The 16,683-nt window shown below is 38.9% G+C and overlaps 1 protein-coding gene across 1 annotated transcript in view; it reads right to left on the bottom strand.

The window, feature by feature from the left end:
• Positions 1 to 10,883, bottom strand: part of shrprbck1r (sharpin and rbck1 related) — a 13,544-nt gene extending 2,661 nt beyond the window's left edge. The window contains exons 1-10 of the mRNA XM_084747789.1: positions 10,216 to 10,883; positions 8,721 to 8,895; positions 7,092 to 7,169; positions 6,690 to 6,831; positions 6,451 to 6,541; positions 5,163 to 5,487; positions 4,563 to 4,663; positions 4,165 to 4,335; positions 568 to 728; positions 242 to 353 (exon numbers count right to left, since the gene is read on the bottom strand). Of these exons, the coding sequence (XP_084603915.1) occupies positions 242 to 353; positions 568 to 728; positions 4,165 to 4,335; positions 4,563 to 4,663; positions 5,163 to 5,487; positions 6,451 to 6,541; positions 6,690 to 6,831; positions 7,092 to 7,169; positions 8,721 to 8,895; positions 10,216 to 10,488 (1,629 nt within the window). The 5' untranslated portion in view covers positions 10,489 to 10,883. The remainder of the gene's footprint in view (positions 1 to 241; positions 354 to 567; positions 729 to 4,164; positions 4,336 to 4,562; positions 4,664 to 5,162; positions 5,488 to 6,450; positions 6,542 to 6,689; positions 6,832 to 7,091; positions 7,170 to 8,720; positions 8,896 to 10,215) is intronic.
• Between the last annotated feature and the right edge of the window lie 5,800 nt (positions 10,884 to 16,683).

A 16,683-nucleotide genomic window follows, 5' to 3' on the forward strand; every position in this document is an offset into this window, starting at 1 on the left:
CTTTGTTAAATACTCAATTATGATTGCTCAATTATGGCATTCTAACGTCTGTTATTTCTGACCAGGAATCAAAGACCAATGCAGTTCTGATCACAGACTCTGGAGGAGCAATAAAATTATTTTTAAATAAATGAAACAGTTTTTAAAATTGTTGCCCACAAGACGTAAGTAGTAGTAAGAAGGTACTGCATCGTAGCCTGGTGTATCAGAGCATATAGTGTATTTGTGGTGTGTGACTCACAGCTCTGATCTCCCTCTCCTGCAGGGAGCAGGAACAGGAATACGTGTCATCTCTGTAGGGACAGGACACCTCCGGCTCCTCACTCAGCATGATCACTGAACGTAAGCACTCTCTGGACAGGGATACACACAAACACACAGAAACCGACTGAAACACGAGCAAACCCAGGATATTCAGAATCTGAAACCTAAAATCCCTCTCTGAGCTCTTTCTCAAAATCCTTTCCCTTTTTCTTCCTCCATAGACATGACACCAACTTTCCATCCATTGTGATACATCTTCACTCTATCATTTTTTTAAAGTCCCCTCCACCTCCTGAATCTTACTTGCAGAAGCAGTGAAGACACTCCCTCAGCAGGACGCCCTCTCCAGGCTGCAGGTCCACGTAGCAGATCCTGCAGTCCACAGGCTCCGGGTTCGGCAGCAGGTCCTGGCCATCCATCATCACCAGCTGCGCAAAATTCTCCCTGCGCTCCTCTTCTCTCGCCTGCCACAAGGGGTGGTGTTGTTGGGAGGGTTAAAGGAATATTCTACAAACAAGTTCCCTTTAGTTTTTGTTATATGGGCACAATGAGATTGATATTTTTTTACACTCATACATGCACACACACACATTGTGTACAAACATTTTATTTTCATCTGTTTGACAGAGTATATACAATTAACAGTGCAAAATTACCAATCAGGTTGATACATTCAATTTATTGGCAACTTCTGTTCCTTAGGGGTTCATTAAAAACATTTGATACTGTAAGTCAGCAGTGATCATGATCATCCAGCTAATTGATCTAGAGGAAGAGTGCTGGGGCTGTCTACCATGAAGCAAGATTAGAGGGTTAACCAGCTGTCTTTTTTTTTCGGCTATCACAAAATTGGCTCACTTCTATCCACGGTAGATCACCATGGCAACCTACACTACAGCTAATTTCAAAGGATTAGATCAACACCTGTGAAAAAAAGACCAACCACTGACCAATCAGATCACTGGAAATATGGAGTCATCATCCTACATCCATCCTACAGGATCCTGACAGGGTCAAAAGATATTTTCATAGATCAGTTGAACTGTTTTGCTGTTCCAGGGTTTCAATGTGCCCACTCTAGTTTTAAAACAACACTAAATAACTACATTATGACAATTATAGCTGCATTTAATTTCATAAAGGTTATTTAATTCCTGACAGTGTTGTAACTTTTACACTATCTGACTGTTTACATGTCATGAGTAATAGCCTCTCAACACTGAAGGCTGCCGTTTCTTTGTAAAAAATGCTGATGGGAGCTCCCTGACCTTTTTGTTTCAAGATAATGTTGACACTCATTTTAATTAAACATGTGACTGAAGCTATTCCAGTACAAATTTAAGCTGTTTTACGAGTTGCATTTTGACCTAAAGACTTGAATTTTTACTGTAAATGTATATCAGGCACCAAGTTTCCTTGGTTACTAATAATTGGCATTGGCCCAGAAAAACAAATTATACTGGCAAACCCAAGTAAATATTTCCTATGATTATCTACATGATTAGGTACTTTTCCTTTCCTCTCCACTTTCCTCCCTGTTTTGGCAGCACAAACTTTAATTGTTATGTGCATCAAACATTCATAATCATTTGTTCATCGTCAGGCAAAAAATACTCAATATACCGACACTAGTCAGTCCTGCTTTACTTCGATATCTGGAAATGATTTATAGTGTTTCTTCAGCTTCTTATCCTCTTCATTGTTCATATATCATCTTGCTGAAATCCAGTACTGTATGTCACTATAACTGAATATTCCTGTGGCCATCACTGTTAAATCTCATTTTATATTAAGTACTTCATTAATGTTGTGGATGATGTCGCTGGTTATTAACAATTCAGCCTCTTTGACATGAATTCAGCCTCTTTGACATGAACACAAGCTCGTTGCTGGAGAGGAAAAGTCAGAGTTAACAAAACCACCTGATAAGAACCAGCTTGTGATACTTGGTATCCATGACGGCTAATGTTGGGCTCAGTGAAGCCAGTTGACCCTAAGACAGGCACCTAGTTAAACTCACTTTGTTAAATAGGCCCCAGGGACATAATTTGTTCATTGTTACATGTTTAGTGACAAAAACATCATTGTCAGAGTTTTTTTTTAAACTCTAAAATGTCAGCATTGGTCTATAAAGTCCAGTACCGGTCAGTTTCTACTTTTAACCAGGACAGAGTTGGCATCAGCTGTTCTCATACAGTTTCTTTGCTGTACAATCTCATAAACATTGAGCAGGGCTGCAATACAGGGACCCTGTATTGATTATTCTGCTAATACTAGGATGAAAGAAGGCTTAAATATGTTGTCAGTGCAACTCAAATGAGCTCTAAACTGCATTTCACCTCTAGGTAGAAAAACATTGAAGGATGTATATGTGCATACAGAAATTGGGCCTCATTCAAGAACATTTTCATATTCTTATCTGTCATATTCTCAACTGTCTCTTGCTTTTATCATACAGGGGGATCGTACGAACATGCAACCTTAGATTCAGCAAACTCTTCTAACTTCAGATAACTGTGTAAATAATGCAACTGTGCGTATTCAAGTGCATGTGCATGAGACTTGTAATTTAGCATAATTAGCACCCCAATAATACCACATAAGGCTATTCATTCATGGCAATGGCTTGAATGAGTAAAAAGAGGAACCTAATGAGTTTTGAGATTAAAGTCCTGCTTTCAGAGATCCATAAAGGGAAAGCTATCATTTTAACAGTGTCAGCAGTCGAATTAAAGGACCTGCTAAAGAAAAGAGATGGGAAAAATGATTGCTGTTAATGCCGTGTCACCTGAGCCTTGTACTGTCACTGACATAAAGAAGAAGCAAGCCATTCGATGACTGCAGTGGGAGGAGGGGATCAAGGTGAAGTCTCATTCAGAGATGGATAAAACTGTATGCCATAAAAGTTATAGATGATGTTGCAGCGAAGGACGTCCCCCTGGACAGACACTTGTGTAAACCTGAATGGTTGTACAACCTGACATCAGGTAACTGCCTGATGATGATATCATTAGTCTACATGGATAAATTAAGAATTATATTAGCATTCAAAATGCTGAGCCAAACAGGATAATGTCGACCTAAAGTGTAATTTAGGATTTTCAAACTCAAAGTTGCTTCAAAGTGATGAAATAAGCAATCACTAGTTAAAAACTTTGGTTGTGATAACTGCAGACAACTGCATACTCCTTCAACAGGTCGGGACCACTCATAAATTGCGTTTATACCTGAAAGAAAATTCAAATTACGAAAGAATTGGTGAGATCTCCTAAATCACTCATATGAACCACTTGAGAACAAATCTGCTCGTATGAGTCGTTCTTGTATGAGGCCCATTGTGCACAATGATTTATGTGATCTAAAAGAAAAAAAAAAGAGTGTCTGATGACTGCAACAGAAACGGTGCTACGAGTTCAAACTGTCTGTGAATGACACATAAATAAACATGGAGTGCATGTATGCCTGTGTATGTTTCTGCTTGTGTGTTCAGTAGTCCTGGTCCAGGTTATACAGGAGTGAGTTGTTTTGAGCCCCAGCACTCCTCAGCACCTCTCTTCTCCCTTTCTCCTTCAAAAAAACAGAGACAAAAGAGAAGAGAGTCAACCTGAGAGAGCCTGTGAAGTTGAATTGTAATGTCAAATTTGAATCAATTTCATACTTCTCACTTTTTATTATTTTCCTGAGTATTGTGCCCAATTTGGAGCCTTGTGTTGCCTTGCAGCTTTTCCCACAAAATATTACTTGACCCAGGCCTGCTGTTGAACCCATCTATGTCACCAAATGGTACGCCAAAATAAGCTTTTTACTCTGACTATATGTGGGTGAAAGATGTGCATACAGGTGTATGACTGTGGGTGTGCGGTATGCTCGGTGCTACAGGTGTGAGTGTGTTTTTCATACCTGCTGGTACTGTCTGATGGCCTCCTTCTCCTGCTGGATTCGTCGGAGTTCCAGTGCGTCGGGTCGGTATCCCCCCGGGATGACGTAGTTCTCAGGGCGGTTTGTGCTGCAGATCTCACAGCCCGGCCGTGTTGGTTTATTAATATAAGTGCAAGAAGGGCATGACCAACCCTACAGTAAGGCACAGAGTGGGGATTTTATACTTTGCTTTCAGTTGTCATTAATCTTTACAGTATTATGTCTATTATTTTTGTTGAGAAACAGCACTATAACCAACTTACTGTATGTCTTATCAACTGTCTTTTCTTCTGACATATCTTAAAACATGGACCACTTTGAACTGTGTGTGAATAAAGAAACACCACTCTATTGAAACCACCATAACTGCTGTCTGTTACCTGGGTGGAGGCTGCGTTGGGGCTCAGAGCTTCATTGAGTTGAGGCATCTCTAGGTTGATGAGATCTCTGATCTCACCGATGTTTCCTCTCTCTGACCCACCTGAATAAATACACAAACAAATCATTTGAGAAATCCACGTCAGTTGTCGCACTCGAATGGGTGCATCATAACCTCTGAGCTTCTGCTCACTCTGCCTCAATGGGGAACTGAAGCTGTTACATTGCTCTGGACAAAAACAGACATCATTTTACTTCACAGAACACGAGTTCCTGGTCTACTGCTGCCTTGATCTACAGCAAATAATGTTAAGATTCATACTGAAGACTTAAACTATAGTAAATTCTGATTCTAAATTTCATTTGGACTTTTCTTTTACGTGGCTTTTTAAGTACAACATCAGAATATTTCATTTGTACAAGAATTTTCAGCAAACACAGCAAACAAATGACACTGGTATTACTATTTGCTGGCACTAGATGTACCAATCGTGTACATTTACTGCCTAAAGCACTAAAAAAACAGGTGTGTGCTCAATGAAAAGTTAGAGCCAACCTGACTTGAGAACTGTGACAAACCCACACGTTATGTCCTCACTCACCAGTGCTGCTGCTGGGATGGAGTGTAGGAGGTAGGGTGGTGTAAGGCCTTCGGTCCAGAGATGAGGGGCCATTTGCAGAGGTAGCCGTGGGGAGGGGAGGAGTGGGGAGAGACAGAGATGGAGGACCTACAAGGAGGGCACTCTCCTGGTCCTGCTGGAGGACTTGGAGGGTCAAGCGAGCGTGACGTGCTGACAGGAGGTACAGGAAGGCCGTGTCGCCGTCCTGACGAACCCCATATGAGGCCAGAGAGCGGTGGTCAGTGCAAAGACACTGGCCAATCACCCAGCGCTGCACCCGTGGGTGAAAGCCGTACTCGAGAAACATCTGAGATGGCACAAAATCCAAAGAAAGAAACACAGTGAGACAGAACCTTTTAGATAGACTAATGGTGGTACCTGAACTCTTTGACTACGGAGCCACACTGTTGTAACACATGCAGAATGTGTCTCGTCATTGTCTTGCTGAAATAAGCAGGGACGTCTCTGACAAAGACATCATCGGGATGGCAGCTTGTGTTGCTCCAAAACCTGTATGTATTTTTCAGCATCAGTGGGACCTTCACAGATGTGCAAATTACGACAGTAATACATCCTAACACCGTGACAGATGCTGGCTTTTGAACTTTGTTCTAGTAACAATATGGATGGCCCTTCTCCTCTTCAGCCTGTGGGACACAGCGTCCATGATTTCCAAGAGCAATCTGAAATGTTGACTTTAGTCTTAACTTGCATTTGTAGATGCTGTGTATTTATTGACAACATTTTCCTCATGTGTTCAAGAGCCCATGTAGTAATATCCTTCATACAATCATGTTTTAATGCGGTGCAGCCTGAGGGGTCAAAGCTCATTAGCACTCCATGTTGGTTTTCAGCCTCACCTGTTACGTGCAGAGATATCTCTGGATCATCTGAATGTTTTAATGATATCATTATTTAAACTGCTGGAGTATTTGTCCACACAGTTTTTCACTAAGTGGTGAACATCACCCCATACTTCTAAACAACTGGGCCTTTCGAGGACGCCCCTTTCGTACCTAATTATGATACTATCACCTGTTACCAGTGAACCTGTTAAATGTTCTAAACAACTTTCCCAGTCTATTGTTACCCAGTATCAACTTTTTTGGGACATGTTGCAGGCATCAAATTCAGAATGAGTGTATTCTGAACATATTTTTGCATTTTACACAGCACCCAACTTTTTTGGAATTGGTGTTGTAAATAAAAATGACTCAACTTGATTCTTTCAGGATGCAAAATTAAGACGAGAAGCATTGTTCAGACTAACCTGCTGTTTCAGCGCTGCAGTAGTCATATGTGGGAGAACTTTCACAGTGACGCAACAGGATGATGAAGAATCTTCAACTACAATAGCCAAGCTGTTACATGAAATGAAACACCAACCATTAGCCTCACAGTCTGTATAAACTGTGCCATGATCTACTTTATATTAAATTTTAAGATGAAACAATGTTTGATCATCAGTCACGTTTTTGAAATGATAGTTGATAATGACGATGCTCCAACCTGATTTCAGTGTCTTCATAGTCTCTGACAGATGGCTGAATCTTGAGCGCGGTGCGTTGCCGAGCGAGTGTGGCAGCAAAGACAGAAGCAGACTGCATGTCACCTGCTTCTATAGCTCGGGTCAGCTCTATGCAGGTTTCCTCTACAGATGGATACACACACACACACACACACACACATACATTCATTCACACAAAAGGAAATGCAGAGAAGCCCACAGAGGTGAACATACTGGCAAGTGTGCACAGAGGATGTTGCCATACCTCTTAACAGCCACTAGTGGGCCTGTAATGATTTGATGAAGGAATAAAATGAGTGAAGAAATTAGTGAATTAGTTACATTACATCTGAAATAAATCTGATAACATTTCATATTGGCAGGAGGATGTTCGATTTACACACCTGTTCTTTGCAAGGCCAAAGTTTTCTGCAGATCAAGACCATCCAGGGGGCGCTGTGGACCGTTATCTTTAGGAGCGACTGCAATTGAGATATGTGGAAAACAGAGATACATAAATAAACAAATAAAGCAGATTTTGCTACAATTTTTGTAACCTTGAGCCTTTTTGGTAAGGTTACTTTGAACACTCAGAACAGAGTTTTGAGAGAGTTTTCACTTGCTCCCAAAATTTCATTGCAAAAATGCCTAAAACATCACAACATGCATTGCAACTTTTTGCAAAAGCTACCGTGAAATCAGGCATTTCTGGCCAAAATAGTCCCCATAAAACCTGCGAAATCCAGGAGGGACTGATAAGTACCATAACTGTTATTTAGAGTCATACTATTTAACCTAAATTAGGTTTTATTTGTTATGTAATTTTTTAAGTTATTTTCTTTACATTGTTTTGTAATCGCATTTCTATATTTATATAAACTTTAAACTGTTAACAGTTTAATTTTATGTTCAAATTCACCTTAGCAATGGAAAAAGATGTTCTTTATTGGCATGAATTGTCATCTGAAAGCTAACCCTACTGGTGTGTGGGTGGAGTGATACGGGCAGTGCAGAGAGAGAGGCGGAAGATTTAGCATTTTCTAAATTTAAATTACCTACTGAAGATTTAACATCATCGCTTCCTGTCTCAACAGAGATACCTTTCAGTCGAAGAGACAGCATGATAGTGAATAAAGTGGATATTTCACTCTGTTCTTTTTGTGTTTTTGCCATCTGAATGACACAGTGAGCACTGTCTCTGATCTTACCTCATTTACCTACAAAACAATATCGTGCTACATCCTATAAGTTAAGGTCACAGAGGAAGCAGAGCAGCATACACAGTTAACTTAGACCAGAACTACAGGGAGTGCAGCTATCTGTTCAAATGAGATCTGCTGACAAAAAGGCTTCTGTGTTTGCTGCCACAGGGATAATTGGTCCATTACGCCGTCACTTCCAAGACTGATTACACATACTTTTTCGTTTGTGTGCCAAACAAGCCAGTCCAGAAAAACAATTCAACCTTTTGTACAGAAAAGGAGGTTCCAATGTATAACTCTGTAAGACAGCTTAGACAAAACTTTCATCATATTCCTTAAGTACCAGATAATGTTTGTCTTTTGTACATGTCCTACATCAGTTCCTAAGGTCTCTTCTCAGCTGGTTGAGCCAGAATCTCTAATTTGAAAAATATGGGCCTGAAACAGATAGCTGTCAATTGTTTGTATCATCAATACATTAACACAGACCAATCTAAAATTCCCTCTAAAGGAAAAATAAGAAGCTTGGTTACAGTGGTTGAGATTGACGTCAGTGTTATTAGCAAGCATCCAGCAGGATGATGAAAAGCACTTTTGTTAAAAGAAAATAAATAAATAAAATTTTGAAGCATCAAACTCAATACAAACAACTTAGTTAGTCAACTACAGGGCAAATTAATACACAACAGGGATTTCCTACAATGTTGTACTGCCAGTTTCAAAAGGCTCACAGGACTCTGTTAAAGCATAAAATATCTACCCTTTTTTCACCTTTTTGCAGTGGCTATCATCTAAAAGAACCGTGAGTATTTGGCAGGAAGGACGACTGACCTCTTTGAGCTTCTTTTAATGAAGATATCACCACCGTAGCCCACTCCTGGGCCTCCTGCTCACAGCGGAAGTTAAAGCTGATGCGGTCATGAGGAGGCGCCGCCAAACTCAGCTCGTGGCACTTTGGTGATTTAACTTCATAGTTTACTGTCCCCAGATCAAACTCAGCGATGGTCTGGAAATAGAGGAAGAGAGAGTCAAAGGAGATGAAGTATAGAGATACGTTAGACCAAAACAGCAACTTTGTGCATCAATGCATGTGAAATACTCCATTATACTGTAACAAAAAATCAGATGTACTGTCATAGTATACAACTAAGAAAGTGTCGAACAATAAAACAACTATCCTGTAAATGCAAAAGCAATACACTACCACAAACAACAGCCTCCAAAATTACCTTTAAGTTAAATCTTATCTGTTTCATATTACAGGGCCCAGAGCAATGCTGTATTATCAGCTGGGCAAACTGGACAACTACTCCATGGCCAGTGACCCTCATGGGGCCCAAAGGCCACTGTGAATCCAGATTCACAGTGAGTGACAGTGAGTCTGAGGTTACTGCAAGTTAGTTTGATAATCTGTATCAAAAACACAGCAAAGTCCAATCTCGAGTCTCTCTCTTGTAATACCTTTATTATTTCAGTTGATTTTATGCTTACACGCTGAATATTTCCACATAAATATATGCTGAAACGAATTACAATAGTCACCAATAGTTTTAACAATTATGAATTAAAAAACAAAAGATCAAGGATCAAATCTGTCTGCATTATGTTCTTTTTTTAAGTTTTCATATAAGTGAATATTTGATAAGAGTGTAAGAAAATACTGATACACTTGAGTATCACAGTATTACATTTTATGATATTCAAAAAAATAAATTCTCAAAGACACACATCACAATATCATAGTATATACAAAGATTTTCTGGCGGTGGTTCCTTTGTGTTGTGTTCAAACCCCTGACCGCTACACTGTATGTTGTTATCTACTATCGTCGCTGTTATAGTTGAATAAAAAAAGTAAACTTTTTTAAATTCAGATTTAGATTTGCGGTTGACTGTTCTTAACACTTATAATTTTTTTTTCTAAAATTTTATGAAAATCATAGAAATATATAACCTTCCTTACAGTATCACTATATATTGCAATGTACTCAATTGTAGTGATCTGTGTCATATTGCCAGATTCTTGCCCAAAATATCAGCCACTTATCCTGATATTGATATAGACCAATTTAGCAGTGATAGGCCAATATCGGTCAGTCATATCAGTTGACCAATATACTGGTTGGGCTCTAGAAATTAGCACCAGCCACATGAAGGTAAAATATTTAAGTGGCTGGTAGATTACAATAATAAATAATGACTTAATGTTGACTGGCTGGTTAATTAGAACATTAGTCTGTCAGTGGCATGTTCACATTTTAAGAAGTTAACATTTCCCACCCTGTTCCCCACTCAAAACATACATCACAAGAAGCCCGTGAACTCACCACACTGCGGCCAGTCCCGCTGCTGCTATCCTGCAGCGACAGGCGGAATTCCCCGGATTTCCCCGGGTCCATGCTGAGCTGCAGGCGGAGTGACTCATCACCTGCTCCCGGAAGACACAGCGGCCGAATACCAGAATGGCACACCGACACCCGAACCGACATGAGGACGGTGTGGCAGCCAAGTTGTGTCTGCAAGGCCCCATAGTGATGACCGGGGAGGGCGGCGGACTGCTCCGGTGAGGCGTGAGTCCAGCCGCCTGAACTCAGAGACATCCTGCAGCCAACACACTCATGTAGAAAACAAACACACACACTGGCCTGTCCTTTGGTTTGAGTGTCCTTCCCACGATATTTCTTACATTATATCTTGTCGCTGGATTTATGAGAGCCACGGTGACAACAGGAAGCAAGTGCGTACACTCTGTCAACTATTTGGAGCTACTTCCAATAAGTGTAAAGTCAGAGGTTTCACTTCTCTCTTCTTCCGTGTTCGCTGTGGCGTCGTTTCAGGCAGATTTCATGTTTCTTTTCGGCTTTGAAGCTGTTCCAGTTGTCTTTTAGATATCCTTTGCCTTTCTGACACCAATGTTGTTGACAATAGTTTGATACTGGTGGTGACGCTGAGTTTGTTGTTGGTGCGTATGCTTTCATTTCTTACTGCGCATGCGTCCCGTGTGAAGTGACGTAAGCTATTGCAATATTCATAAGGCTTGTTTCTTTAATTAGACACTATTTGAACTGTAAAAGGACACAGAGAATTGACTTTGAACCAATCTGGATGCGCAAAGTTACATCATACTATTTTACCTTTTTATGACAGTTATTGTTATTATTGATCTACATCTTTGTTGCAAATAAAAATAAAACAAAACAAACAAACCTTAGTTGTTGCATTAATTAACTCTGGAAGAAACAATGACATTCATTTTATGATTGTATGTATAAAGGAATATTTTTTGTAGATGTCCAGCATTATGTAAAAAAGGAAACAATTAAATTGCAAGATAAAGATATCTGTATATGCTTTGAAGCTAATGAGAAGGGTAAAGAGATTTTTGGCACCATTATTACTGGGAAAATTCAACATTAACAAGAAGAGATGGATGAACTCTAAACCTAAATTAACTTTTTTAAAATAAATAACTGCATTTATATGGCACCACTTTTAGGCCTTACCAATAAGAGAGCAATTAAAACTAATTATTTGTTTGATACATTTCTGGTAGATAAATGATAAGTCACTTTGCACAGGTCGTTCTTATTTATTTTCTCTCTCTTTCTTGTATACTCCTCTTGTTTTGTGTACATGCTTTTAATGTAGTGCACAGAATGTTCTCTAAATTGATCATGCAGGTGAGCTCCTCTGCTAGCTGACTTTTTTGGTAATATTTTAATTTTAGGCAATGATGCTGTTCTTTGTTTCAATCCTGTGGTTTTATCAGAAGTCATTTGTGATTAAGTATGTGTATGTGCTCATATTTTACCACAAAGGGGCAGCAAAGTATCCCATATAAAAAGTTACATATCTTCCCTCTCTTCTTAATAATAGTTCTCTTGAAATCTGTTATTGACATCTTCAAAATTAGCCACAAATATGATGTATTTAGCAGAGTAAAGCAGTTAGAATTTAGTCCCCTAACTCTTACTTTTAAGTTATTTTTTTTTTAGTATTATTTAAATCTGTTTTGTTGTATTTCATTATCATTATCATCTATTACAGTCTATGGTTGTTCTGTCTTTTTATTGACTTGTCAGTCGTCTGTTAAGCACTTTGAATTGCACTAATCTACTATACAAACAAGTTTGTTTGATTAATTTATTGATTGGTTGATTGATTGATTGAATCTGCAACATTAAAACACTGCTTATCCCACATATTTATGAATCATTAATAATAATCCAGTAGTATTGTAGCATATAATGCAACACCTCAAATGGGGCCATTTTGCATAACAAGTACTTTTACTTGTACTTTCTGGCATGTCCAACCTTCGAAAAACAAAAAAGTTCACACCTGACACCACACAATTTTTCATCAATCATTAACAACAATTGGGGAAGCAACTGATCAAAAAAAGGAATTAGGTCGCATTTTAGTGAGATAACAGTCTGCATGACAGCATTGGCAAACTCTTGTTTGTTTATTTTCTCTTCATAAATCATATTCATTCAACTTAGTTTCACTCCATTTTTTACCAGTGGTTATACATGCCCAACCTACCAGTGGCTCTATGCCCCAGCAGGGGTTCTGTCACAAAACAGAAAAGTCTCTTTGCTGTTGGCAGTAGACCTTTTTCACAGCAGCCATTTTGACATGAAATAATTAGGCAAACACAGGTGTTACAAATGATACTAATTAAGGTCCCATTTCATTCAGGTCAAACAGAGTCAGGACGCTGCTATTGTGCATGTTGGCTTGCTGGAAGGGCTCTGCTGCACTAAATGGAACAGGACCTTAATTAGTATCAATGGTAAGGTTTACCAGTGCTGGCTGTCATGATAAAGATCAATTAGACTTATTATATTCAGTCTCGACATACCTGATTCAGTTCTATACTATTAGAAATTACTAATATGTCGGGTTTAATACACAGTATTAGATTAACAAGATTCATGATGAGTGATAATTTAGGATTATGGGTCTCACAGTTTCATTTGGCTCACAAAGTCATCTGTGACACAAACCTCGCACACTGGATAATGTGACTGGTCATAGTAGAAAACAAGAGTTTCACAAGATGCCTTCATTCTGTTCATGTATACTATGTTATGTGCACAATAGCAGCACCTTAAAACAGAAGCAGCTAAATTCAGTTTACCTGAATTAGTGATTTTATTATTTACACTGTGCACGTCCTAAAATATCTTCTGAGAAAAAAAAGCCCTAATTTGTGGGATAGAGTCATAGTGCAGCAGAATTTCCAGTTACTCCCACAGTGTGGTGATACTGACACTGTACTGACACCATATGTCAGATGAGATACACATGACCCAGGTGGGACTTGTACCCACAATCCCCCTCTTAAGCCACTGGGCCACATTTAAGTTAGAATCTCCTTTTAATTTTAATGTGACCTATAACACACTTCCTTGCTGGATGTTGATCCTTTATTAAGTTACTATGGCCAAATCCCAATACTGCCATGGACTCATGGGCACCTGCTAAGTCTGTGAGGGTTCAGGGGAGGACATTTGACCCATGTACACAAAATACAAGATTTATTTATTTGTCATTCTGCAACGCAGGGTTGCACAATGACATGCAAGTTGTAGTCCCTTTATGCAGCCCAAAAAAATTAGAATGCTGGAATAATCCAACTATCTCAAAACAATTTGACAGCACTCTCTTTTTTTTTAGTCTACTAACAGTTATTTTGATTATCCTTATTTTGATAGATTTTTTTTTTTTTACTATATCAGTACTTTGTACACACTCATTTCAATATAGAGGCCAATTCTACACCCTAAAAAATATCTTGAAATCCTTCCGTCAGACTAAACCGCAGATTTCATTGTTGTGCAGTTGCTGGAGGGTGGGAATTATTGTGCAACACATCAAAGGCCCTGATTGATTGATACCTTATGGTTTGTTCCCCTCCCACACGCTGTGAACTCTGCTTCTGATTGGTTAGTACTCATTGCCTCTCTTGGTCAGGCTGGTTAGAGGCTGATGGATATGAATACAGGTGTGTCTTGAGAATTGGGCTCTTCATTTACTGTGATAAATGACAAAGAAAAGCAGTAAAGCCTCACATTTAAGAAGCTGGAATCAGAAAATGTTTGACATTTTTGTTTGAAAAATGACTGAAATGATTAATCCATTATCAAAATTGTTGGCACCCTAATTTTCTTTCGATGACTAATCAATTAATCAATTCATCATGCCGCCCAAAGTACTACTATTAAAATTTTCATGTCTCAAAGTAACTATGGGGATGTGTGTTTGTAATTATAAACATTCATGTTTGTGGAACTAATAAAATCAGAACAGAATCCCACACCAACATGGAAATGCCTACAAAGACATTTCCGTGCTGACTACTGACTTTCCAACTGAAGCTTTTTTAAGAAAGAGGGTCAACCAATATGGTCAATGAATGTCCCGGCCCACACACTCTGTAGGTCACGAATTACGAGGCAATTAACAAAATATACTGTAGCAAGCAAGGGGAAAGATTTAGATCACAAAGCTGAGCCAGTCCAAGCTCTTAATCATTTTGCAGGGCTTCCTCAATCAATACCACACTCCTCAGGCTGGGCCCTCAGGTCCCACAATACCAAGGAAATGTCCTCTTTAAACTCTATAGGTAGTAAGATCATGACATTATTTTTATAAATGGAATACCTTCACCTCCTTTGTGCCTCCGCTCACAGAAACACTGGTCACACAGGCGAGATGAAGCCTTTCAATAAGGTGCTGATGAGACTATGATGTCATAGTTTGAAGAGGAGGACCCTTGTCAGCGGCAGCACTGTGATACAAAGGAACACATCTGGAGCAGGGACAATGTGGACAGCCCTGCCCTGAGAAGTGTATTTTTGAAATAGATGAGAACATTTAGTGAGTTTAGAGCAGTGATGAGTCAAGGCACAATCAGCATATGCATAAAAAAGAGGCTTAGAATAAAAAAGGTCTTTGCAAAGTATTTTTTCTATGACTTCAGTGTGAGGTATGAGACTTTTTATTAGTTCCTTATTATACTTTCTTAGAAGGTAATAAGAGACACACTACAACAGAACTTATTCAATATATCCACCTAATAATGGTCTAACAGTGGGAAACAATACACTTTAGTTTACAGTACAATTCTGTTGTAATCTGTCCCATACTACTGTTTATGAGAGTCTAATAAGGGTCCAATAAAGGGTCTAATACTGGTTGATAAAAAAAAAAAAAAAAACTACTTCTAAGATGATTTCTTTGATTAATTTGATACAAAGTATGGCTTGTTACTTCTTATTAGTGTCAACACGACCATATTTTACCCACAAAACCTGGACAAATTGAACTGTTTCTGAATTTGTCTTCCACATTTCTGCGCAGCACCAAATCCGTCTGTGATATTACACGTCCTCAGGTAGTTATCTTCTCATTATATCAGGCCTTGTGTGTGGATCATGCCATCTGATCTCAGTCCTAATGTGTGGAGGAGAACCACGGTGCTGCCCTCGGGTGGAGCTGTGTACATGCACACGCACACGTGGACACACAGATGCAGCCTTTTACATCACAAACTACGTAGGATGATGATAGCAATCCAATAATCTTTTTTTAAGTTTTAGATAATCATATTGCATGTGGGAAATGTTTATTTCAACTGGATCATAAACGTTCGCCTACTTTAAATATATATGTTAAAAAGAACGTGAGGTCAGAAATGATTGTAATAGTTGGTGAGCTAAAATGACTGATGTTACCGTTTTTCATCATGTACGGAACAAATATTTACATTTATACACTATGTGTACAGTAATTGTTGTGCACAACTGCAACATTTTATTATAGATGATGATGATGATGAGATGATAATAAAAAAAAAATAAATGAATAAAAATACATATTTTTCCTCTTACCTGTTGTATACTGTTACGTATAGTGCCATTTATCCATCTAGATTCAGGATTTCCCCCAGCAAAGTTGTTAGCTGTGGCAACACTGGGGCGTTGGCCAAGTGTCTTTTTTGACGGGGGCCCACCATGGGCCAGTGACAGACTGACAACACACATTTTTAAAAATCAACAACTATAGTAGAGTTTTACAAATAATCTAATAATGTACAGTCTTGGAATCTGTCATGTTGAGCACCATAAGCTGAGTATCATCTGCTTCCATTATATCAGAGAGAAGACAGGCGTCTCTCTGGCCAGTATCTCCAAAACTCAGCACCTCAAACTAAAACCATCCAGATAGATAAGGAAAAATATGTATTTTTAAATTTTTGTACATGCTGTCTCTTTAAGGCTAAGCTGCATGGTCACATTTTGAGCAGCACTGTCACACAGCATCTTGACCTTTACAGACATCGTTTGAGTCCCTGAGGCGACTTTACACCTGAATACATTTGAGAGAGCAAAGTTCTCCTCACCTTGGCCTCTCACATGTGATTCATCATTGTCACCTCTCTGCACACTGGCATAGTGTTAATTCACATGCACTATGCACACAGACAGAGGTGGGAAGTAAATAAGTACAAATTCTTCATAACGGTACTTGAGTAAAATTTTCAGGTATCTGTACTTATATTTACTACTTTCTACTTCCCAACATCAAGACTTATTTCAACTCGATGGACGAAACAATGACACATAGAGTGTGCATATCACACATGACAGATGTAACAAGATGCAAACAACATAAAAGACATAACAAGATGAAAATGACATGATGAATGTGTGTACTGTTGCCTCCTTGTCTTATAGTATACTTAAAGCTCTCATTCCTATCTGAATCAGATTGATTTTATGGTT

Source organism: Lutjanus erythropterus, chromosome 21 (assembly GCF_056507025.1).
Source record: "Lutjanus erythropterus isolate fLutEry1 chromosome 21, fLutEry1.hap2, whole genome shotgun sequence".
Classification (NCBI taxonomy): Eukaryota; Metazoa; Chordata; class Actinopteri; order Lutjaniformes; family Lutjanidae; genus Lutjanus; species Lutjanus erythropterus.